The following is a 26,034-nucleotide window of genomic DNA, read 5'->3' as shown; positions in this document are numbered from 1 at the left end:
ACTTATTTTAGACGAAATATCTAGTCCCCTCCAGGTGTGGTGAATTGCTGGTTCTGATAAAAATGCTGTTTGAGCTACTCTCCACAATTCAGGCAGTCCAATATTCAGTGTTTAACTTCAACTTAATGGTTGCATAAACCTCTTACATCCAAGAAACATCTCTTTTTTGGCATCACCAGTCTCCAATAAAATACTCAAACATAATACCATTCAATGAAGCTTTGTTAATGAAAAGAACTATTTAAAACACACACACACACACACACACACACACACACACACACATAATAGAAGGGAACACATTACAATGACTAAAAGTGTGGGTTCTAAACTAGACTCCCTGTATAGAAAAATCCTTGATCAAGCTACTTAATCCTTACAATCTTAGGTTTCTTTTCTTCAGCAAAATGGATATAAAAATAACAGAGCCTCTGCCACAGGGTTGTGGCCAGGATTAAATTTATGTAAAATCCTAGCACCATGTCTGGTATATGGTAAATGCTAAAGGAATTCCAATTTATTGATATTAATGTTTTTCTCAGAGGATAAGAATTGCACTTCTTTTACCATTGACCATTAAATGTGATGAAATCACAGATTAATAGGCAATATAGAAGGGTAGATCATGTGTGGTTTAACAATTAGTAACAAAATCAACCCCAATGTGATCCATATGCCATCACAAGCATCTAATACATATTACAGGTCAGCCACTACAGTGAAAAGCAGAAGCTTGTTTTATCATGGGACAACCCTCTGCAGCCACAGTTCTTCCTTAGCCTGGCCAGTTAAGCACACAATCATATCTTTCTGTTTGCTCCTGTCCTTGTTCATGCTCACCAGGTACAAAGACAGGAGACTGGCCCAGCACAAGTCGGAAATAGAGTGTTTCACCCCCAAAGGGAGTGTGGGGAATGGTGGGAGAGCAACAATGAGCAGGTAAGCAAACTGTGAGTGGCCTGAGGTGGTGTGAACTCAATGTACGCAAGCTAGAGGAACAGGTGGCTCCCTGGTCTAGGTCCTCACTCCACTGTGCACCCCATGCAGTGTGTCCAACCTGGGCCACCACTGGTTTTCTGTGTGTGTTTTATCTGCAAAACCCATGCCATCCTCATGTGAAGTGATGGGAGCCTCCTGTCCCAGATGCTGCTGTTCCCAGGGTTGTGTGCTTTGCATGTCTAAAGCCTTAATTCACACTCAGTTCTCCCATGGATTTTAACTTATTGGTCAAATGCTTCTGGAGTTTGCAAAGTGGAAGAGATTGGAGGAAATTCACATTTCAGGACTGTCTAATCAGTTGTCAAAACAAATGCAAAAGCCCAGGACTGGTTCTGAGGGAAGAACTGCAATGAGGAAAGATTCCAGCCCTGATCCCAGACAAACCTGGGAATTAATCTGACTTCTTTTCAATGTAACATCATGTAACAGCCAAGGGCAAATGCTGAGCCAGACTAAGTGAGCTGTAGAGGCAAGAGGCTTTTCCTGAACCTAAATAAGGAAAGCTAGTCCTCCTCCAGCTACCATAGCTTTGCAGCTCCTTTATTTCTCTGTGTTTGGTGGCAAACACCCTCTGTCGCTGCGCTGTGCATGTTCCTTCATATCAGGCACCCACAACTGAGCTGTGCCCAGTCACCTGGGTTATTAAGAACTATAAGCATCAACTTAGCTGTGTTGCATGAAATGAACGTGCTTTATTGCATGGGACGGTGTTTCAAGAAAAGGGCTCTGGAGATAAATACTGTCAAGATTGGCATTAAATAGTTCCGGAATGCTGGAGAAGCCTTCCGTTGGGGAATAACTCACCATGAACTAACTCTCCACTTCTACTTGGTTGTGGCATTTCCCCATCTATCTGTGGTACAAAGTGTAGAAGGGAAACTCCTACAAATGAGCCTGGGTGGAAGGAAAGGGGAAGTGCAGAAAGTATAGTGTGTACCTATGTGTGTGCATGTGCTGAGAGCAGAGCTTGAGATCCAGCTGCATAGAAAGAAGATAATTCTATTGAATCCTGTTGAACTTTCACCCCAAACATTGTATTTGCTTCCTCTGTAGTAGGCTCCTTCTGGTTTTCAAAGTAATATCTAACTTTTTCCAAGGACCACTGTATTACACAATTTCCAGAATGGGGTGGTGGAATTCATGTTGCAGTCTGTGAAAATGGTGCCCAGAACTGTGTAGCATACAGTCTGACCAATCATTTAAAGCAGCCCTGGCCAAGAGCTTGGCCAAGTTTGTCCATGGCTCCCAGAGACAAGGTGATGAGAGCATGTGTACCTTTGTAGGCATATATGTGTGTGTGCACACTAGCATATCTGATGCCCTTATGTCCATGATCCCTTTATACAGCCATCTTTGGATCTCAGTGTGTCCAGAAGATAAGCCTCAATGGATCATTTTGTGGGAGTAACTCAACAGACTGGTATTGGACCTACTGGTGTCCTTCCATTCAGATATGACAAAGTGCCATAATTCCTGTCCTTGAAAATCAGTCAAACAGCACTGGAGTTGACTGGACAAGGTGAAAATGACTGTATCAAATGAATTATAGGGGCTCTGTCCAGAGTGATTTCTGATTTGAAGCAACTGTCTAGAACTGGACTTCCCAAACTTGGTCGCCTATGAAACGCACTGCGACAAAAATCTAAACTATAACAAGATTCCTAGGTCATTCCAATTTATATCTATTAACTGATACTGTGGAATAATCCATTGATCTAGGAGATGACACGGAGCTATTCGTGGTAAACATTAGGTCTCCATTGTGTCATGCATTGTTCTTGGGAGCCTTTAATTAATGTTTGGAAATCTCAGATCCAATCAGCCCATAATTAGATTTGCTCAAGACTGTCTTGATTGAGAATGAGTGAGGAAAGGTACAGGAAATAGTGGGACACAGAGGGTAACGGGACTCCAGGTCAGCCAGACCAAGCTCGCCTGGGTCAGGTCCAGATCTACAGAGATAGCAATTCAATGTACCTACACTGGGAATAGTCCAAGCTTCTCTACAACAGCAAGATAATAGTTACTTTTTGTTTTCTCATGTGTTTGGATACAGCCAAGTTAGTGACAAGGCTTATTAGATTGATAAATCCTGGTGAAGCACAGGGGACCATTGCATGCACTAGTAAAAATAGCTTTGTTGGAATGACCACCTTCCCTTCCTACTTTTTCTTCCTTCTCATTTCTTTAACATTAAATAAAAACTGATAGAAGGGAGTAAAATTACATGAGAGGGAAAGGGAATCCTTCAGTGTTCTAAGGAGCTTTCCATTAGGGAGGAGAAAAGGCCTAGAGACAGATAAAAGGAAAGGCCAAAATGTCTTAAGACCATCAAATCTCTTTTTTTCCAACTTTTATTTGTTCATATAAGTACACACACAAACACACATAGTGACATTTATCCAGGAGAAATAAGTTGAAAATGAATATTAAGAGAAAAGATATCAGAGAGGAGACAACTACAATGTAAACCATTTCTAAATAAGAGGTTAGAGTAGGGGCAGCCCCTGTGGCGCAGCAGTTTAGCTCCGCCTGCAGCCTGGGGTGTGATCCTGGAGACCCGGGATCGAGTCCCACGTCAGGCTCCCTGCATGGAGCCTGCTTATCCCTCTGCCTGTGTCTCTGCCTCTCTCTCTCTCTCTCTCTCTGAATAAATAAATAAATAAATAAATAAATAAATAAATAAATAAATCTTAAAAAAAAAAAAAAGAGGTTAGAGTAGTTAACCCTAGTGCACTTCTTCTGGAATTGAATAGAAGGGCTGGGGAAAGAATAACTATTCAACTTTTATAGATACTTTTAGCATCAGCTGTTGAGACCCTCTTTCTTATCAGCTCCCACTCCTCCCCCAAGTTTGCTTCCAGAGTCATAGTTAAGCATATTTACCCTGCAAACATCTGGCCTGGTTCTGTGGCCATTACCACACCACCAGGCCCAGGGAGGAGCTAAGGGAAGCTCAAACAATCAGAGAAACCAGGAGTATCACCCTGCATCTCATTTGCCTGTGTTTTCTATGTTGAAACTATGCAAAGGACAGGACCCAGTGAATTCATGCCTGAGGTGATTTTTCCAGAGCCAAATTACCTGTCAGGGAGAGAATTTTATGCCAAGTAGCCCTAGAGCCAAACACTATTCTCTTACCTGAAACAATGACAGGGTCTTAGAGACCCTCCCTCACTTCTCCCTTCTCCTGCCACCCCCACATTTGGAAAAGAATTAAGAACATTATATGTATTGGTAACACTCTAGCTTTCTGAAATATTATGTTGTTTTCCTTTTCTATGATTTTTTACCCTTCTGTCGGAATCTAGCATAACTTGTCATCTTTTCACATTTCCACAGTGGACAGTCTAAGTGTGTTTCAGAGCAGAGACCTCCTAATTGCAGGAGAATTGAAAGAGAGTCCTAAACAGGGAGGTGCTCTAAGAACTGTAAATTCTCTAAACCCTGTTATCATGTGAGTTCATACTGAGATGGTCCACCTCAGAGATAGCTAAAACCTCAAAAATTAATGTTATTATCTCCTATCTCAGCAGGGCTAGTCCATTGGAGTTCTCATTGGAGTCTGCATTCTGAACTGCTCATGTCATACCCCATGAAGGAGAGCCACAGACATTCTGAGCCTCCCAGTCTGGTTACTCTTTAGAAAAGCACTCCCTAATCAAATCTAATAGAGGGATCTATAGTACCCCTCCAGTGCTTGCAGGAAGGAGGGTGGTATGAGGTATTTTTACTGTTGCAATATCATGATATCAATTAGGTGAGGTATTAATCCCAATCACTTGAGTAACCGATTTTCACCTAATAGATGATTTTAGTGGGTATAAATATTTAATAGAGCCTTTAGAGAATCGGGTAACAGTGATGTCATCATTGTGAGGAACTCAGATTTGAAAAGCAATCCCACAATGTGATGTCTGTGTTAAGATTGTTTTGCCTTTCTTTGATTCAATTATTTCTTCCCTCATGCAATGCTCATTTATTAAGCACCTACCACAAGCCAAGCACTTACAAGATTCTGGAGTTAAATGATTGACAAAGACTTGACTAATGCCCTTGAAAATCCACAGTCCATGGAGGAACAGAGTCAGAAAAACATAATTTCAATGCAACAGAAACCCCTGTCCCAGAGGAAAATTTATGTGTCGAATTAACTTCTCATTTGATATCCGAAAGTATAGCACATGCCAGTGGAAATAGAATTAAGAGTAATATAAACTAAACATTAGCCTGAACTGAGTGTTCAGAAAAGGCTACACACAGAGGTATATAAAATCCAGAGCCACAGAGAGAATGTTCTGTTTCCAGTATGAAGCCAGCTAGTTTCATAGTGATAGGACTGCTGCAGTAGTACTCTTCATTTCTCCCTAGAGTCAATTTCAGATTAATGTTCTAACTTACATTTAGAGATGTTCTAAAGCAGGTAACAATAGCGTTAATGCCATTGCTGTTATTACTATGCATCAAACACTGTAGCGGTCCTTTCCCATTGGTTATGCACTAAATTCTCCTAAGAATTATCTTTCCATGATACAAATAAGGAAAATGAAGCTCAGGAATATTAAATAACCTACACAGTAGAGTGATTTAGTGAAAATTCTGAAATCAAAGACCTTAAAACCTGGTTTCAGCACTAGCCAGAATGACCTTGAGGTGCCATTTTACCTCTTTAATCTCCATCGTCTATAAAATGAGCATAATAATACAGCATTTCCCTTAGTATATGATGCTGTGAAAATTAAGTAAGATCGTGCAAGTACAGCATTTAGCAAGCATTCAATAGATATTTAGTATTACAGTTACCCAAGGCTACTCAGCTTAGAAGCTTAAAAAGTCCTTTTTTTTAATTTTTTTTTTTTTATTTTTGATCTTCTCTTCCACTCTCCTCTTGCCATCAATGGTTGTTTTCTCAACAATCAATCCTGGAAAAGTAAATAAAATAAAATCTAATAATATCAATGAAATTAATTCAATGATAATTTCTCTGCTTTAAAATTCATGTTTTCCCATGGTTCTCCTGGGGTGTTTAGATATATACCAGATTCTGGCTTAAGTGCTTTCCCTGTGTGATCTCTTATTTCATCTTTAAAAAGGTAAATGATAAAGTCCATAATGGAGCCAAACTCTGATTCTGGAATTCTCACTCTAACCATTGTGATATCCACCATCTGGGATTAATTTCAAATCCATGCACTCAGAATATGAGGACCTTCACACATTAACTCTATTCTTTAACGTTTATTCCCTCTCTGTTTGGCACATGTGTTCTCTTCTTCAGGCACCTTAATTTTTTTACCATTCTCCAAACACACTGGCTCCTTTCTACAATTTCATACCTTAACATCTACAGTATCCAGAAGTGCTCTGAGACTGCTGATTCAATCAATCAATCACTAAGAGTGCAAGGAGAATCTTTTTGTATGTAGGTTGCAGTTTTAGGGACCATGTGGTGTTCCAGAAAATATGAATTTCCACCCTAAAGAACTGACAGTCTTTAAAAAAGAAAGATTTATTTACTTATTTGAGAGAAAGATCGTGGAGGGGATGGGTAGAAGAAGAGGGAGAGAGTCTCAAGCAGACCCTGAGCTGAGTGCAGAGCCCACTACCGCGGCTCAATCTTAGAACCCTGAAATCACCACTTGAGTCAGATGCCTCCACTAATTGCACCACCCAGACTTCCCTGACAATCTTTATAGAGGAATAAAATTCATTCTGATGGAAACTACAAGAGCAATCAGGTACATTAAGGTATTAAATCAGTGATCCAGATAATAAGCCCCAAATATGAATAGGGGAGGGAGAAAGCAACATGACATGCAGTTTCAAGTTCAGGTTTTTAGAATCCCTGGAAGAAAACTTCACAAACTATATCCTATAGAACGTTAGACCAAGTTTAAGAGATATTCCATGAGCAGAGAAAAGAAGAGGCAAAAGTGACAGTATGGATGAAATTAATGTAGCCAACACTACATGCTATATGCCCTTCTTGGAGGTTTTCTATGAATGCTTACAAAACAAAGACTTGAGGAGAGCCTGGGTAGCTCAGTTGGTTTTGGACTGACTGGATTTCAGCTCAGGTCATGATATTGAGCCCCTAGTCAGCTCCATGCTGGGTATGGAGCCTGTTTTAAGATTTTCTCTCTCCCTCTCCCTCTGCCCCCACCCTCAGGTGCACATGCATGCTATGAAAGAAAGAAGAAAGAAAGAAAGAAAGAAAGAAAGAAAGAAAGAAAGAACGAACTTGAGATGTTCCACAGAAAGCAGTTTAAATTTACTTAACTTAGTTGACCTTATAGCCATTTATTCATGAACCATTTACAGGGTGATCCTTACTTTCTATACAGTTTGCCAATCAGTTTTATAAAAACACATTGATCAGAAAACAAAGGAACAAAGTTACAGATTTTGAGCAACTATAATAATTCTTGGAATATTATTATAAGGAATTTCTTAGGGAAATAGTTTATAAGTCTGACAAAAACACAGTTCAGCTAATGTCTTGTGATTGGACTAGAAATGATTAACTTTAGTAAGGGCCACAAATATGAAAATATAAACAAGATTCTCAATTTCCTTTACTTATTTTTCCAGAAGAATCACTAATTACTGTGAGTATACTTATTCTACTTCTTTCAGCCTGTGGCATAATACAAAATTTAGTAATCGGACTACTTGGATTCCCTGGCTCTTCTCCATTTCTGTCAGTAACATCCTTTTTTGTGGGGGAAGGAGAGGAGCTAGTCAAAATCATTTGTAAGCCTGCTGTCCTTGCCCATATAAACAATACTTTATTAGTTATGTATAAATATAAATATCTGTACATATTTTGAGACCAAAAAAATGATATCTCATAATTTCTCCTAAAAGGGAAGAAGGGAATGAGAAGAGTCTCTGATAGAACAAATGCCACAAAGGGAGCGGCTTTGGAGTTATCAGTTCAAATTCTTGTACTCTAGAGGAAGAAGTCAAGGCTAGAGGCATACTCTTTACTTTTACTCCCACCACAAAATATGGATTAAATCTTGTAATGTCCACCCTAATCTTATTGCCATAATCCCATTAGGTAGATAATACCAAAATAAGGGCAAACTATTCAGCAGAGCTAAGTGCTCTGTAAACCTAAATCACTATTTCATCTAACCCTGTTTCATGCGTCATTTTGAACTGATCCTTTAACATAAGGATTATTTATTTTTAAAAATGTTAATTCATCACTTATTATGCATAAGGCCCTATGCTTCATACCAGAAATTCAAAAGATATATGAAATAGGGTTTCTACGTACCTAACAATTTTTTGCCATTATACTTCACATGGCCTTCAAAGTGGAGACCCTGCTTTATAACGCTATGTCTTCCATACTCCTAGAGTCAGTAACCGATGGAAAGTCATACGCAGCAAGATTTTACACAGTAAGTATGTTTGCACACAATCCCATGAACCTTTCTAAGCATCAGCTTTATAGTCTATAAAATGAACACAATGTTGATAACTTTCTCACATGTTTTTTTGAGGAATTAAAAAGAGCATGTATATGAAAACATACACGGATATTTTAAAGGAGTAAAGAACTTAAATGAGGAGATTAGGTATACATAGAGAAGGCAGTATATTGCAAGCAAAAGACAAAGGCAAATATAAATCAAGAACATCTATTATTTTTTGTATGCGTCTACCTAATTAATTTTCAAGGAGCCAGAGAAAGATTCCTGTCATCTGTGAGAAGCCAAAAAGATTGACATCAACAAGATAATAGTGTATAGGATAGAAATAAAAAGTTGTTTTAGGGGCACCTGCGTAGCTCAGTCAGTTAAGTGTCTGCCATTGGCTCAGGTCATGATCTCAGGGTCCCAGGATCGAGCCCCACGTCAGGCTCTCTGCTCAGGGGGATTCTGCTTCTCCCTCTCCCTCTGCCCTCCTCTCTTCTGTGCTCTCTCTCTCAAATAAATAATCTTTTTTAAAAGTTGTTTTAATATCAAAAGGATACATTTTCTTTTTTATTGAGATATAACTGACATGAAATTGTATTAGTTTTAGGTGTACAACATAATGATTTGAGATATATACATATATATGTATATATACAGAAAAATGATCACAATAAATTTAGCTAACATCCATGATCACACATTTACAGTTTTTTTCTTATAATGCGAACTTTTAAGATCTATTCTCTTAGCAATTTTCAAATATACGTTTCAGTGTTATTAACTATAGTCACCATCTGTACATGGTATCCCCAGAACATATTTATCTTAAAACTGGAAGTTTGGCTCTCTTCACCCATTTCACCCACTCCTACTCCTACCTCATCCAACCACCAATCTGTTCTCTGTATCTATTAGTTCAGGTTTTTGTTTTTGTTTTTGTTTTTTAGATTCCACGTATACATGGTATCATACAGTCTTTGTCTTTCTCTTATTTTACATTTTACAATGCCTTCAGATTTAATCCACATCATCCATATTGTGACAAACAGTGAGGTTTCCTTATTTGGGAAATGGCTGAATAATATTCCATTGTGTTTGTGTATGTAAATATATATCACATTTTCCTTAACCATTCATCTGTTGATAGACACTAAGGTTGTTTCCATGTCTTGCCTATTGTGAATTAAACTGCAGTAAACACAGGGTTGAGATATCTTTTCAAGACAGTGATTTCATTTCCTTTGGATAAACTACCCAGAAGTGAAATTGCTGGATCACATGGTAGTTCTGTTTTTAATTTTTTGAGGAATCTTCACATTGTTTTCCAAATTGGTTGTATCAATTTACAAGCCCACCACCAGTGCATGAGAATTCTCTTTTTTCCACATCTTTGCCAACACTTGTTATTTCCTGTCTTTTTGATACTAGCAATTCTAACAGGTGTGGGGCGATACCTCCTTGTGGCTTTGATTTGCACTGCCCTGATGATTAGTGATGATGAGTCCCTTTACATGTGTTGGACATTAGACGTTTTCTTTGGAAAAACATTCAAAAGGTACACATTTTCTTTATTCATCCATCAGTGGACATTTAGGTTGTTTCCACATCTTTGCTCCTGCAAATAATGCTGCAGTTAACATGGTAGTGCTAATCCCTCTTTGAGATCCTGTCCCAATTCCCTTGGATATATACACAGAAATGGAATTGCTGGATCATATGGTAATCTATTTTTAATTTCTTGATGGACTTCCATACTGTTTTCCACAGTGGCTGCACCATTCTAAATCCCCACCAACAGTACACAAGGGTTCCTTTTTCTCCACATCATAGCCATCCTAACAGGTGTGAACTGATCATATTGCATCATACATTTAAAAAATCTGTTAAGAGGGCAGATTTCATGTTAAGAGTCCTTACCACAATGAGAGAGAGAGACAGAGACAGAGACAGAGACAGAGACAGAGAGACAGACAGACAGACAGAGAGAGAGAGAGAGAGAGAGTTAAGCAATCTGAAGCATCCCAAAAGGAATAAGACAGGAACTTACTTAATACCTCTGTGACATGTACCCATTTACATCCAGTGAGAAAATATAATCAAAAATTACCTTAAGCAAAGCCCCTGGGTGTCTCAGTCAGTTTAAGAGTCAGTCTGCCTTTGGCTCAGGTCATGATCCCAGGGTCCTGGGCTGGAGCCCTGCATGGTGTTCCCTGCTCAGTGGGGAGTCTGCTTCTCTTTCTCCTCCTGTCCCTCCCCCCTGCTCATTCTCTCTCTCTCCCTCTCTCTCTCTCTCTCTCTCTCAAAAAAAAAAAAAATAAATAAATAAATAAATAAATAAATAAAGTCTTTAAAAAAATTACCTTATATCAGGAGCTTTGTGTAGATAACAAGTATGTTGGTGGTAGACAACAACCAAGATTGAAACCTCAAAACTAAAGTTCTCTTCACACATTAGAGTTAGGTTAAATATTTTTTTATTTTATTTAAATTCAGTTTGCCAAATTTTGTATAAAACTCAGTGCTCATCTCATCAGGTGCTCTGCCTGATGCCCTTCACCCAGTTACCCCATCCCCCCACCCAACTCTTGAGTAAAGTTAAATATGTTAGCTGAGCTGCTTTAAGATCAAACGGAATCTTTTTTCTAAGCAGAAATAATTTCCTCAGCAACCATTATAACAATTCTGGAACATTCTCTTATTCTCTAGTCCTCAGTGTTCATCACTGCAATGTTCGGGTCAATGTTACTTTGGAATTTATTATCAGGTCATTTTATGAGTACACACTTGGGTGTTATCATTTCCCTGAATGCTCCATAAGGATGTGTCCTGTTAGCCCTTTAGTTTTTATGTGCACTTATCACATATTGGCAACGACTCTGGATCTAAGGTCCAATTTGGGGCACTGCTTTTGCCTTTTATTTGACTTGGACACACGTTTCATAAGCCTCAGGTTTGGCATCTATAGTACAGGTTAATAATATCTGTTTATATCAAGGATTTAAGGTGATAGAATTTGCTTCATTTCCCTAATACTCCCAACCCATTACCCTGCACCAAGCACCATCCCAAGCATAGGAAATGCCCTTGGAGTGTTCCAGATTTAGTGTAGAAACAGACTTGTATATAGGTGATTAAAAATACCATGCAATAAATGCTATGTTAGACAGCTGTTGTGAAGGTCAAATATAATAAAACAGATGAAAACACTTTGTGAGGTGTAAAGTTCTATTCAAAGGGGAGCTATTATCATTCCAGGACTCTCCTCTTCTTAGTCATCAATGCCAATCCCATGTTTTATTCAGGCTTTAAATCAAGCTGGATCCCTCCACAGAGTCTTCTTAGCGGTATCAGCCAACAGGCACAAAATAGCTGTGTCTTCTTTTGTTCTTTCCTTATGAACTTCTAATCTGGGCTTTGCAGTAATTGCTGAAAAAAATAATTTCCATTTTAGGAAAAAAAAATCCTCTCATCTTAGTTGAAGCACCTCGACTAAAGCCTAGAACTTAGGTCTCAGTGTGAGGAGTAGTTTAGTTTGAGGTTTGAGTCTGGGTTACTGAATTTTGTATCAAAAAATAGCTTAATTTGGGAAAGAAAACTCTGTGATGATCCAACAGAATGCCTCTGCTTGGCACATGCTCCTGCTTTATAGCCTTTGTTAGATGCTTTCTCCTTATGAGGACGTGGGGGATATAGCAGCTGTACTAGAACCACAGGGCATTTTAACAACCCACCCTGGATGGATTGTGACCTGTTGAAAAGGCATTCTGTAAACCAAAGACTAGTTAAAATAGGGCCAAGTGGTTCTCATCCTACAAGGATTTTATTAGGGACTAAATGCCTAACAAGAGATGTTCTAGGGGGCAGAGGGAATTATCGTAGAAGCAGGCAGCCACTCCTGGCTCGCTCCCGGCTACTCCAAAGGGAGGCAAAAGTCCACCTCACAAGGTTGTTGGAAGGGTTTCATGGGATTGAGCATGTGGCATTAGCTGCTTTGCCATATATGCAATACACATATTAATTGGATTTTGTTTATCCGTGTTATTTTAACATTCCCTAGGCTTTAAGGCCTCGTTAATCTCCACTTTATTTGCAAATCCTTCCTTGAAAATTCTTTCCCCAGTGAACGTTTTCTCTGCATTCCTCTAATAGCAATGGGCAAGGACGAATGTCTTTTCTTCCACAACAGTTTTCAGATCAGTATATTCCTTTCCATTTCCATTTTTTCCACACCTGTTAGCATCTTAACAATATGTCCCTGCACTATGAAAACAGCTTCTTAAATCTCCCTGGACACCATTCTTTTGTATCAATCTTCTGGTTCCTTATTGCCTGAAGGACTAATTAACTTAACAGATATTAATTAGGTCTTCACATATTCCTGAAGGAGGACCAGGACTGGGGCAGACAAGGAACAAGGTCAGTGGATTAATCTGCAGTAAGGGCTTAAAGAAGGTTTCAGCATGATTCCTAGATTTGTTTTTGTTGAGCTCCAGAATTATTGAATACCTAAATATTAAATAACAGAAAAGAATTCTTACAGTTGAAGAATAATACAGAAAAGAACCCATGAGTATTTCTTTATATATTCATTTATTGCTCAAGCATGTAGATTATCTATGTAATTAGACCATCTCTCTGGCCAAATATATTAGACCACCTGTTTATTCCAGACATTGATAAAAAGTCCAAAGTTAATTACTAATGAGTTATTAAAACAGCAAAAGAAAGGAAAAGAAAGAAGATCCTTTCAGATCTTAGGTGGCCACACAGCATTTTTATAGCGGACAAAAAGGCCCAAACTCTATCTTTTGATGCTTTAACTTCTTATTCATTCCCACACAGTCAAATTGGACTACTGGTTATCTTAGAATATCCTTTCTGGTTTCCTGAACTTATGTCACTGCTATCTTTACTGGAGGGCAATGCTTACTGCTATTTTTGGATTTTGCCATAATCTACTAATTTTTCAAGGAGTAGATACAATCTGTCTCCTGCAGGCAAGTGTCATTCTCTGGTCACTCCCCTCCTGCTAGAAATGGTTTTTTCCTCTTGTGAAGCTTTAAATCCCTTGTGATCTGTACCCTATAGTTACCCAATGGACTCCTTGTTCCCATGCTCCACAATCTCTCATTTTCCTTGTCCTCCGCACCCTTCCACCTGCCCATCTGCCTCCTCCTCTCAAGGACCTAGAAAAGAAAAAGAAAAAACCCTTTCCATCAAAATAATATGAGTAACTCATATTACTAGCCTTCTATGTGCATCTTCTCTCCTGCCCTCTTTGAGGGAAGTTTCATATCAGCAACTCTCCACCACAGTACTGATCAATCACAATCATTTTCAGAGATACCATATTTCATTTGTTACCAATATTATTTGAAATGCCAAAATTTGCAAAATAGTTATTCTTTATATTACACCATTCTCATTTAATGGTATTCCAAAATAAGTCAGATTTATTTTCTAATAAGTGTGCCACACATGGGACAACTGTCTTTTCTAGATCACAGCATGGGGAAAAAAAAAGAGGGGCTGAAAATTTTTGTATGATATTTTTTTTATACAGTTGTTGTATAAGTGCCTTCATCATCAAGGCATCCAATCATTATCCTTGACAAGTATAGGTACTTGATCAACCTGTGCTGTTTGAATTAACAACCAACGAGTGATATAGGGTGCCTCTTGAGACTTCAAAGTATATGATTAAGAAGAACAAAGACATGGTAATAAGACAATATAAATCAAATGACTAACTTATCGACTTAAAGGTGCATATCATCACTAGGTAACATCTGAGAGCTTCTCTTCAATGAGATAAGGACAGCTCACTTCAAAAACAAATATGGTGTACTGTCATGAGAAATGAATTGGAAATCATGAGATGGTATTTGTTTCACATTGTTATTTTCTAACTGCTTTAACTTTGGGCAAGTCACCTATCTCACTGAGCCTCAGTTTTCTTATTTTTGAAAGGACTAAGACATCAATCTCATCTAACTTTGACAGTGTTACTAAAGTACTTTATAAAGCACTATGCAAATATAAGGTGATATTGCTTCGATTATTGTGTCCATGGAGGTAATTCATTTCCATTTACTCAAGTTTACGTGCATTTCTAATGCATACCTCACCATGGCCATTTAACTTGTTTTTGTCAGCAAGATAGTTATTTACATCCAATTATGCTGTAATTGGGTAAATTTATATAGATGATTCTGTCATTTTCTTATATATCATGGTGTATTTCTCAGTGTAATCGTCAAAATCAAGATGTCAGATTTTAGGCAAGGCTCAGAAGGAAATTATTCCACCTAATTTAGAGTGTCTGAATATAAACAATATCAAATTCCTCATTATCTTTTAAAAACTATATTTCCACACTTTGTAATTCAAAGCAAATTGTTGCAAGCAAAATATATTGATAAAAAGTTTAAGAAAATGTGTAGCAAATGGAACTGCAATTGGAAATTTTCTACTTATAATATTCTTAATTCATGAGATTCTTTTATTAGCCTCGTATTTTCTAAAGTCATTCTAAAGGCATAGTTGCTAGTGACATTACAAGCTTTTTAAAATTAAAAAAATTTTTGTTTTAAATATTTTTTGTATTAGAAAGCTCATAATCTTACTCTTCCTCCCTCCTAGCTGCCTCTCAACCCAAAATCATAAACACGAGAGGTTTAGTAATGAAGATAATTTTTTCATGAAAAGAATGTGCTAATTTTCAGAGAATATATTTGATTATTTTGATGCCCTAGATCTGTACAACTCATGAAGGTACTAACAAACCATGTCACAAAGGAGAGGATAAGGGTATATAGTTTTTTAATTCAGTGAAATATTCTGAGGATTTTAATTGTTTATATGGCTTTAATAAAACCCCAATTTTTCAGGAAAAAAAACACACAGGTCATTCAACAGTTATTTATTTTTTAAAATTTGTTATTTTTATTCAACAGCCATTTAAAATGAACACAAAAATTATAAATTCCATAGGCGTTTTTGACGGTCAAAATACTTCTTAACATTTGTCTCCTAATGATGGTGAGCCATGGCATAATGCTAATTCCTACAGGTTTTGGCAGATGAAGAGAGAACCTGGAAGAGGTCATTGAGCTGACATTCAGAGCTTGCTTGAAGTGAATAAATTATTTATGTGTCACGCATGGAATACAAAAGGGAAGAATAAACTTCTGAGCATAAAGGTAGAAGGTGTCATTTTGGCAGACACAAACTGTAAACAAAAAAAAAAAAATGCAATCCTCAAATAACATTATCTAAATGCTTTTTTCTCCCTCACAGGAAAGAACAAATTGTCATAGTAGAAAGAACATTATATTACATAGAATTATATTTGGCAAAGGGTTAATTGGTGCCTGGAAAGAGCATGAAGTTTTGCAGGGTTGTTTTGGGCCAACTGTCCTTTCCAGATGTAGCACCATTTGTTCTCTCTCCATTTCTCTCTCTTCCTTCCTTTCTAATGCCTAAAATATCCAGTGGGGAGAGTCAAGTGCTATAGACAGGTGAGGAAGAGTTCACTTTCCCTCTTCTTACCACAGGTCCCTTAGAACAAATGTATAATCCTGATGTTAAAAAAAAAAAAAATCTCAACAACAATCATGATTTTACCCCATGTAAAAACCCATGTATGTGTACTACACCACTTGGGTTCCTCCCAGCAATCATGTGAGGTGAGAACAAGAGATTTATTTCTTCCATTTTTTTAACAAAGAACAAAGAGGTACAAAGGAGTTAAGTGATTTGCCCACCATCACTCAGGGTCGAATCTTACACACACATTTTGGGATTACTATCCATACGGCCTCCATAAACTTTCATCACCAAGAAGTTTCTCTAGAACAGACACACACACACGTACATATATTAGATATATACATATATATAAATTACAAAAAAAGAACAAATACTCCCTTTGTGATTTTCATAGTAGATATGAAGATCTGTATTTTTGTACTTAATAAAATCTTTTATTTGCATACACTGAGCACAACTCAGTAAGTTATTTTTTTTATTTTATTTATTTTTATTAATTTATTTATTTAAGATTACAGTAAGTTTATTTTATTTTTACAGTAAGTTATATAAAAAGTAGATCCATAAGATAAAAAAAACAATTTCATTAATATAGAGGTTTTTGAATATTGTATCATTTTTAAAATGTAATTCTAACAAAAACAATTCAGTATGAATTTCTTGAAATGAAATGCATTTATCACTCAGTTATTGGTTCAAAGATATCGCGAGCACATACTGTGTTCTAGACAATGCACTGGGTACTATGCTGTAACAGGAAACAAAGAACCCTTCTGTCTGCACCCTCAGAACACTCCATCCATCAGATGAGGCAGACATACACCAAAGAGTTATTAAGTGCCTAATGCCAGGACTCTGGGAATCTAACCTAGTCAAGAGGGGGTCAGAAAAGCTGCCCTCAAGAAAAAGCAATTCAGGTAAAATCCAAAAAAAAAAAACTGATAGGAAGAGTTTAGTCAAAAAGGAAGGAAGAGAGAGAGAGGAGGGAGCACCATGGAAGAGCATTTCAGAAGAAGTAAGCTGTGGAAGAGGAATAATGTAGAATTTAGGGAAGTGGATGTGATCACCAGGGAGACAATCTAGCATTAAAACAGACCACAGACCAAACCTGATGGAACAACCAAAAATATATTATGGCTTTACCACATATTTCACTTGACACAAAATTCTGTCTCTCAGCCAGAGTTCAAAACCACATGAGTATATCATTTTATTTTCTGAAACACAATATCCATACAGAATGCAAAAACTAACATGCTTAGATAGCTTCTCCTCACAACAACCCTTCACCTGTACTGTCTCACTGAATCCTCACAAACTTTGCCAAATGATATACTTACTCTCTGCTTTTTATTAAGGCTTACAGACTATTATTTTCCAAGCATACAGGCTGGCAGATCCAGAATTAGAACCCAGATTTTAGGCTCCTTTCTCCATTGCAGTTTCCAGGACACCACCCAATGGTCCTGTTAGCTTAAGAATCCTATTTGTCCATCAAATGTTTATTAAAAGTTCCCATTTTGGAGGAAAAAACTTTTCATGAGCCAAGAAATGAAAAGTAGTCAAATTTGGACTCTGTTTCTCCGGTGTCTCCTGTGTCCATTTCCATTGGTATGCAGAATATTTGGTGCTCTCTCCCCCACATGACCATAGACACTGTGAGCAAAGGCATGGCCAGAAACCATGTCAGGGCTTTGTGCAGATTGACTGGGTTGAACAGTTTCCTTCTTGCACTTTTATCCAAAGGTTTTTCAATCTACTATCACGTTTTTAGGTACTTCTACATATGAGTCCAAAGACTGTCACCGTTAATACCCAGAGTTAATGTTCCATCAAAACCTATGTTGGAAGCAAGAATCTTTCCATAGTAAAGCTTAGTAGGGTAAATCCAGTTATGCTTCTAGTTTCTAGCCCATGCTTTGTATTAAAAGTGGCCTCGGCAACCTGAAAGACTGAGCATCGTTCCCAACATGCCTGTTTCTTATTCTGCTGGTAGGAGAGAAAAGGGGCTGTGTTGCTGGCAACCATCCTCCCAACCAAATCCCATAAATAGTCTGGCCCATTTCTTTTGTGTCATGTCCCAGAAGTTAGTCGATACCTGGGAAGAAGAAAGTAATGCACTAAAAACATAAAAGGTGGCAAGTCAGGTTAATGCAAAATGTAGAAACAAATCCAGATACTCTCCTGGAAAGGGAAATTAGGTTGGCAGGGTCCATTCTGCTATTGGCAACGCACGGCAACCTCCAAACCTGGAAAGAATTGATCTAACCTTTGCAGGAAGAGGGGTGGGGTGGGGCACATATCACATTCCAGAATTCTGAAGGACACAGGTTGCAAAATATTGGATAGATTAAACAGAGGAAGAAGCAGAAAAAAGATGCCCACAAAAAGGAAAGGAGTAGGTGTCTCAGGCGTGAGTAGGTCTGGCAGTTGCAGTCAGGCAGCCCAAGGCTGGTGGGCGCCAAATACAATCCAGGCCCCTGCCGGGTGAAAACAGTCCAGCCCTTGGCAAGGAGGCCAAGGGAGCAGTGGGAGCCCAGGAAGACTAGGACCGTTTCCTGCTAGAGTTTCTCAGTGTGGGAAATACTTGCTGCATCATCACTTTGGGGAGGGAGTGCTTGTAGAATGCATAGATCCTTGGAACCCAATCCAGACAATCAGAATCTCCTGGGGTCCTCCTACCTGTGATATTTGACAAATGCCCTAGACGAGTCTTACGCATGATTAAGTTTCATCACCACTGGCGGAGATGAGAAACCTGAGTGGTCAAAGCCCTTTGTTTATAGACTGCCCAAGGTTCTTTCTTGCTCAGAGCACAGAGGACAGGGCTATCTGGACAAGAGACCTCCTGGTTACAGAGACCTTGGATTCCTCTGTGATGAGAAATCCCCCCCCCCGCCAGGGTCTCTCCACAGAACATCCCCGAAGATCAGGCCATGTCTTCTGACCACTGGTGAGGTTCCTGACAGAGGGTCTGTAGTTTCAGAAGTTGTGTCATATTTAATGGTGAGGAGGACCCGGTCAGGATCTGAGGCGGAGGTACCAATTGCATCTTCTTCATCAGAGCAGCTTCCTGACCCCAGGGTGGAGACCAAAATGGACTGCTTGGGGAAAGGGAAGTGGGAGAAAGATCCTAAAAAGTCATGTGAGCGGGATACCACTCAAGACCCTACCTGGAAAGCAATATGCGAGGTGCCAAAGGAATACGCTTCCTCATCCAACTGTCATTCAAGTTTTAGGCCCCAAAACACATCTGTGAGGAAAATGTGGGAGAAGTAGAAAAACGCCAATTAACTAGATATTTGTATACGTGTTCACTGAATTTCTATTTTCCAGCAGATAAGCCTGACTAACTAAAACCATGTTCAAAGTCAGGAGCTCAGACAGAAACCCCTAGTCAAATACTCCAAGCGTTGGCTTGCAGACTAAAAACTGACCTGGAACCACTGCCTACTGCCTGGTAACCCTTGACTCGTGCCCTTCCCTCCCTCTGATGACTGGGTTGGTGAGTTGAGGTCCCAGCTGTAAGGGTTCCTGACCGAGGCTGCGGGCTGCGGGCTGCGGGCTGCGGGCGGCCCCTGCCCCTACCAGGCACTTCTGCACGTCAGCACGTCCGCACCCCCGGCTTCCAGCCCGGTGCATAACCATAACCAGCCACTGCCACTGCCACTGCCACTGCAGGGGGGGGGGCTCAGAACCACCGCAGGGTCTCCGTAAAGGCTCCTCCATCCTTACTACTGCCCCCTCAGACACACTTCCCCGGTAACGACAGACCAAAGGCCCATCCAAACGAGCCAAAGCCACTTCCAAGGTCTCGGCCCGCGGCGGCCTCTGACGCCTCCTGTCCTGAAGGAGCGGGCGCAGCCGTCCCCATGCGGCTCCCCTGACCCTGCCGGGGATGCTCCCAGTCACCTGTGGTCTCCCTTCTCTCCGCAGCTCCAACGGAAAGTCCGTCACGTGGGCCCAGAACGAGAAGAGCAGCCGCGGCCAGCACCTGTGGCAGCGGCTGTCCATACACATCAACAAGAAGGAGAGCCCCAACCAGACGGCGGTCATCAAGCCCTTCCCCAAGAGCCCGGAGAGCCGCGGCCTGGGCGCGGGCGGGGGCGCGGGCGGCGGCGCGGGCGGCGGGGGCGCGGGCGCGGGCGGCGGGGGCGGGGGCGCGGGCGCGGGCGCGGGCGGCGGCGGCGGCGGCGGCGGCGGCGGCGGGGGCGGCCCGGAGCCGCCCGACGCCGGCCCCAAGGCGCTGTACGACGTGGCGGAGGCCGAGGAGCGCTTCCCCGCGCCCGCGCGGCCGCGCTCGCCGTCGCCCATCAGCACGCTGAGCCAGCGCGCGGGCTCGGCCGGCCGCACGGACGACGACGTGCCGTCGCTGCACTCGGAGCCCGCGGCGCGCAGCAGCTCCTCGCAGGGCTCGCTCATGGAGCAGATCAGCAGCGTGGTGACGCGCTTCACCGCCAACATCAGCGAGCTCAACTCCATGATGCTGTCCACCGCGGCGCCCGGCCCCGGCCCCGGCGTGGGCGTGGGCGTGGGCGCCCCGCTCTGCTCGTCCTACCTGATCCCCAAAGAGATCCAGCTGCCCACGACCATGACGACGTTCGCCGAAATCCAGCCGCTGCCGGCCATCGAGGTCCCGGGCGGCGCGCAGCCCGCGGGGGCGGCGGCGGCGGCGGCGGCGGCCCCGCCGGCAGGGGGCGCTGCCCGGGAGTCCCCCGCCGCGGCCGGGCCCGACGCGGCGGCCGGCAAGGCGGACCTGGAGGAGCTGGTGGCTCTCACCCCGCCGTCCCCCTTTAGAGACTCGGTGGACTCGGGGAGTACAGCCCCCAACTCGCCGGTGTCGGAGTCCGCGCTCTGCATCCCGTCGTCTCCCAAATACGACACACTGATCCTAAGAGATTACACTCAGAGCTCCTCGTCGTTGTGAACGTGGGCGGAACCCGCGCCGCGCTCGGCCGCGTTCCCGCAGCCACGAGACCCGTGGGCGCCTGCCTCGGACCCGAGGCGGAAGAGGCCAAGCGCCCCCGGGGAGGAACCCGAGCTCTGGAGTGCGTTCAGCATCCACCGACCAAGACGCCAACCACGAATCTTTGGGCAGATTTTCTTCTAGTGGCCTTAGAAAACGTGGGCTTTGCAGAAACACTGCGAATCTTTTCGAGGGCTGACAAGGAGCGTGGAACCGGTTCGGTACCGAGTGCTTCGCTCTAGGGAAGCGGCGAGTGTGAAACAGCATAACGGAGGGGAGGAGCGCACTTAGTGAGCAACTGTAAAAAGTTTTGTTTACTTTCTTTTCCCAGAAGATTCTTTGATTCACCAAACATGAATGTACATTTTCTAACAAACTAAAAATCTGGGACCAAACGTGACCATTTCTCTCTCTCTCACTCTCTCTCTCTTTTTTTCCCCTTTCTTTTTTGCTGTCTTTTAAAGACCTTGCAAAGCAGGACCTTGGGCCGGGTCCTTACCCAGGCGCTGCTGCGACTGTGCCCCTTGCGTGACACACAGCTGCGTAAGGAGTGCTGCGCTGACGCGTGTAGGGCGTTCACCGGAGACACTCCTCTCCGATTTGGCTTGAAATCCTCTTCCAGAAGCCTGCATCCGGGAGTCCACCTAGTGATTTCAATTCACCTCCATTAACCAAGAAAACCAGTGGAAGATTTCTTGACTATTTTCACCATGTTGCCAATCAATACTGGAGTAGCAAAAAAAAAAAAAAAGAAAAAGAAATATTTTCTGGAATACTGTTTTGTAATTCCCTCACTGGGGTACGTTGTGTAGCTGGAAATTCTCTTTATAATAATTATAATAATAATAATAGTAGTAGTAATAATTCCTGAGCTCCAGCTTGGCTATCTCGTTCATGAAATGTGGCCACTCCTCCTTATGAATGCTGTTCCATTAGCATTGCCAGCTAAAATATTAAAATACGCATTTGGGCTTCTTCATTCCCTTCCTTTGAGAACCTGATGCACAAAGAGCCCCTCTGTTCTTTTCAAGTCCCACCACTGGAAGAATGGTCTATAGACCCTCTGAAGACAGCGTCATGATTGGAGGGACTGTTGTTCAAAAAGTTAACACAATCTTAATACACTGGAAATTTTAAACTGTGTCAAGTTGGCTTAGCAGAGATTTAGCTATGCCAGTAAGCAGTGATTTTAACTTTTCTTGGCTGCTTAAACAGGGCAGCTATGAACTATGACAAATGTAGATTTTTCAAAGCAATACAGAATACTAAAACAGAGGAACCTTAATGGATATAAACCACACAGTCTTTCTTAGCCATTCCAAAAAGAGGCAAAGCGGTTATTATTTACTTTTTAAAATAATTATTAATATGATTTTGTGCACTTACTACTGTCACTTTTTAAATACTGCAGAAAAGAAATTTAAAGATAGAATAGAAATACATGTGCTTTATTAGGCTCATATAAGTAGAAATCATAGCTCAAGACCTGCATCCACTGTCATCTCTTTCTTCCTCCCTCCCATTACAGCTATCCTGAGGTGCCAAATGCTTTTTTTTGTTGTTGTTGTTGTTGTTGTTGTTGTTTTGGTTTGGTTTGGTTTGGTTTGGTTTGGTTTTTAATTAAATAAGGATAGTAATAAAAGGAGGAGGTGTCCTGTAAGTTTAGAGTTTAGCTGGTCTAGCCTTATACTAAAGATAGCCTTATGAAAAAGATTTGCGGTGAGGCAGAAGTATATTTTTAGCAGAAAGAAAAACGAATGAAACCTTTTTCTCTAGCTCAATATCCTTATTTTGGCTTTTTTTTTTTTTATCTTACACCTACTTTAAAAAAGAATTTGTGAAATGGAAATATATCCATTGGCATAATTTTTCATTCCCCACTTTTAAAAGTTGTAATAAATATACTGTTTGACTTTCCTGATAACTGTTCTTATATTAAATTTTTAAATCAAATCTCCCAATATAAAATGTTAAACGCTAATATTAATTTACTGAAATATAAATTTTCAAAAAATCAGCCTCCCATACGAGATTTGAAAATAACGTCTTCAGAGCACCCTGAACCTAGATGTTATAATGAGACTCTTGAAACAGTGAATTCAGCTAAGTTTTATGGTTTCATTGAAATTGAATGTCTGCCTCTACGTGAAAAACAATTGTAAATATTTTGAAGCATTAACACCCCTCAATTCTCTTGAAAAAGATGGCATTCACCTGGAGATTACCATCTGGATATCTTAAACATTGAAACCTTTCCAAATATACTCTACTAAGTTTTAAATTTGTTTCTTAAACCCTTTGGCTGATTTCCATTTTATTCTGGAGTATAAGTTTCACTATACTGACCAATTAAAAAAACATTTTAAAAAACCTTCTCCTTTTGAATGATCAAATTCCCCTTCTAAATTTTTAGTAGCATATTTCTTTTAAAAAGTACACTACGTTATGAGAAAATTCATCAGAAATTAAAAATTAATGCAAACAAATTGCCATCTGATAATTCTATATGAAAGTATAGTCAACTGTAATAAGAAAAATAATTTATCCAATTAGAGGAGAACAAGATGTGTTTTTCTCTGTGTTTCTGTGCCCTTTGCCACTTCATTCAGTACATTGTATAATACGTAATATTATTAGTAATGCATTCTTGGGATCTTTTATTTTGGAATGATGCTAAATCTGTCTCTTTGCCAATTCTAATACCAGGTTCCAAGTAATAAATCTACAAGGAGAACTGAATATTCATTCTAGGGCTAGGATATGAACTTTGCAATTCATTGGGGTACCTATTTTCATTGAGTTTCCTTGAAAACAGTCTGTTCCTGGTGCCCAGTGATAATTCAGTCGGACCAGCATGACCAGAAGGAAGGGGAAAGTACAGTGAAATGCGAAGATACAGAAAAGTGACCCTGAAGGACAGTTTGGTTCCAAGATGAAAAAAGAAGACGGGGTTTGATCAAGTTATGCGGACCCCCTAGGCAGTCCACTCACTCTCCTGTTGCAGGAGAGGAGGAGGGGCAGCCCAAAAAGACCCTGTGGATTGGGGAGAAGCATCTCTTTGGGTGAGGGGTGGGGAACAGAGAGGGAGCACGCAAAGGAGCGTCCTAGAGATTGGACTGAAGCAAAGAGAAATAGTAAATCCCCCCAATGTGCTAATCGTTGTCAGTGACGGTCTTTCCCGGGCTTCGGCTGTTAACCAGCAAGTTATCAGAAGACTAGGAGCTATTTCTGACCGTGAATGAGTTGTGTCATGGCTCTGCTGCGATCCTGTGACTTCCAAACCAGGAATCAAACACTTTTTAAGAAACAAACATTTCCTATGCTAGTCTCCCAGCAAGATGTACACGTTTTGGAGACTTGGAAAGTATCATCTGAGTTCACGTTTAGCCGCAGCTTTTTACTAGCCCTTGAGCTGCCAGAATCTCTGTAGTCAACCATTTACGGTTTTATACTGTGAAAAATACAGATCAGTGAAAAGCATAAAGACGAGGGGAAATTCACTTTCAAGAGGGTCTGACTTGGGAGAGATCCTCTGCTGTGTGTTGAAGAGTGAGGCATGTATAAAATAGATGGCTGAATTTCACTGATCTTCCCAATGTGAAAAAATATACTATGTATATTGTGTGCATTTCTAGAATTCAATGGCAGCTGCTGGTGGTGTTGTAATTAGAGATCTATATAGAATATAGATGTTTTAGAGAGACGGTGCCAATCCTAAAAGATTTGTGTGGGCTACAAGTGCTTGTACTTACTTTTTTCTGCACTTTAACTGATTTGGTTTTAAGATTGTGTGCGCGTACCTGTTCTTTTTCTGTTGTTGCAGCTTGTACTATTAAAACAATAGAGAATGTTGAATTATTTTGATGTGAATTGCAGATGATTTTTTTCATAAAGTTTAACATTTTTATCAGCATTGTTTTGCTTTGTACTTGTATAAATGTGTTTTATTTTAGCATTTGAAAGTACATTTGCCTGTTTCTCAGTTGTCTGAATCATGTTATAGTTGGTGTTTGTGAAGTCAGTTACTTTTTGAAAAATATTAAAACAGAAACTATGGTATGACTTTAAGATTCTTCCCCTTAAATGTTTAGAATGTTGTCTTAATAGTGTTTTCCAAGACCCAAAGAGCCATACTATTAATTAATCTTTAAATTCTGAATGATCTACACATTTGAATTATGGGATTTACAAAGTAGCCTGTGGACAATAGATAAAAATGTAAACCAACCACAAACCAACCAGAGATGTTGTCCTCAAAGACAGCTACAAACACCTTTTAAGACATAAATATTTTTTTTTTTAGACAATGAAGCATGTAGGGATTATATCTTGTTTTTTGTGTCTGGAAATACAAATACAAATTATAGTTCCACAATTATCTGTGTTGATAGAGGTTACATCACAAAAATAATATAGATTATGTATGTTTATATATCTGTGTATGTCTGGATGTGTATACAAACATACACACATCTATCTATATATAGATATTTTATTTTTGAGTCCATCTGTATATGTGTCCCTGTGTGTGTGTTTGTTTGTGTGCGCATGTGTGGGCATATCTGTATAATTTTACCAGAAAAAAAACAATTACTTGTCAAATCACTTTCTACCTTGATGGATTCTTAAGCAAATTTACACTCCTAAACACAAATTATCTAAAACCTAAAAGCATGATGTATGGAAGAGAAAAACAATGTAGATTTTAAAACATAGCTTCTCTCTGCTTCCCTACATTGTATTATTTATACACATATAATCTGTATATACATATATTCTTATACATATGGAAATTGATACAAAATATGTTTGATCTTTAAAAAGAAAACCATTTTGTGTGCTTTGTCAGACTCTCCTGCTTCAGTGTCTTCTATTCTGAAGTAATACAAATGGGCATATGTTTATATAAACTTAGGGCATGAGATGCGATATCTGGACCACATAGAACAAATCATTTTCTAAAGATCAAATAAGTTTTCTAAAGACTCTGTAGACTCACAGTAGGCCAGTCAGAAATAGCAATGAATTAAAAAATCCATTGCCATGACCCCAGTGACCTTAGAAAAATGACCTTGAGTTCTCTATAAC

General features: G+C 40.1%; 1 protein-coding gene and 1 long non-coding RNA gene across 3 annotated transcripts in view; one reads left to right on the top strand and one right to left on the bottom strand.

The window, feature by feature from the left end:
* GRM5 (glutamate metabotropic receptor 5) overlaps positions 1 to 25,357 on the top strand; it is a 514,508-nt gene extending 489,151 nt beyond the window's left edge. The window contains exons 9-10 of one of the 2 annotated variants that reach the window (XM_041729571.1): positions 844 to 939; positions 19,917 to 25,357. In XM_041729571.1, the coding sequence (XP_041585505.1) occupies positions 844 to 939; positions 19,917 to 20,907 (1,087 nt within the window). In that variant the 3' untranslated portion in view covers positions 20,908 to 25,357. The remainder of the gene's footprint in view (positions 1 to 843; positions 940 to 19,916) is intronic. The other variant, XM_041729572.1, reaches the window with a different exon arrangement.
* Positions 11,677 to 20,657, bottom strand: LOC121475907. The gene is made up of 3 exons (XR_005983848.1): positions 20,539 to 20,657; positions 13,522 to 13,615; positions 11,677 to 11,855 (listed from the first exon to the last, which is right to left on the bottom strand). It is a non-coding gene; the product is annotated as an uncharacterized LOC121475907 (long non-coding RNA).
* Positions 25,358 to 26,034: the final 677 nt, after the last annotated feature.

This window comes from Vulpes lagopus, chromosome 15 (genome assembly GCF_018345385.1).
Source record: "Vulpes lagopus strain Blue_001 chromosome 15, ASM1834538v1, whole genome shotgun sequence".
In the NCBI taxonomy this organism is placed as follows: Eukaryota; Metazoa; Chordata; class Mammalia; order Carnivora; family Canidae; genus Vulpes; species Vulpes lagopus.
Note: the sequence above shows the minus strand (reverse complement) of the source record. Positions and strands in the feature narration are given on the sequence as shown.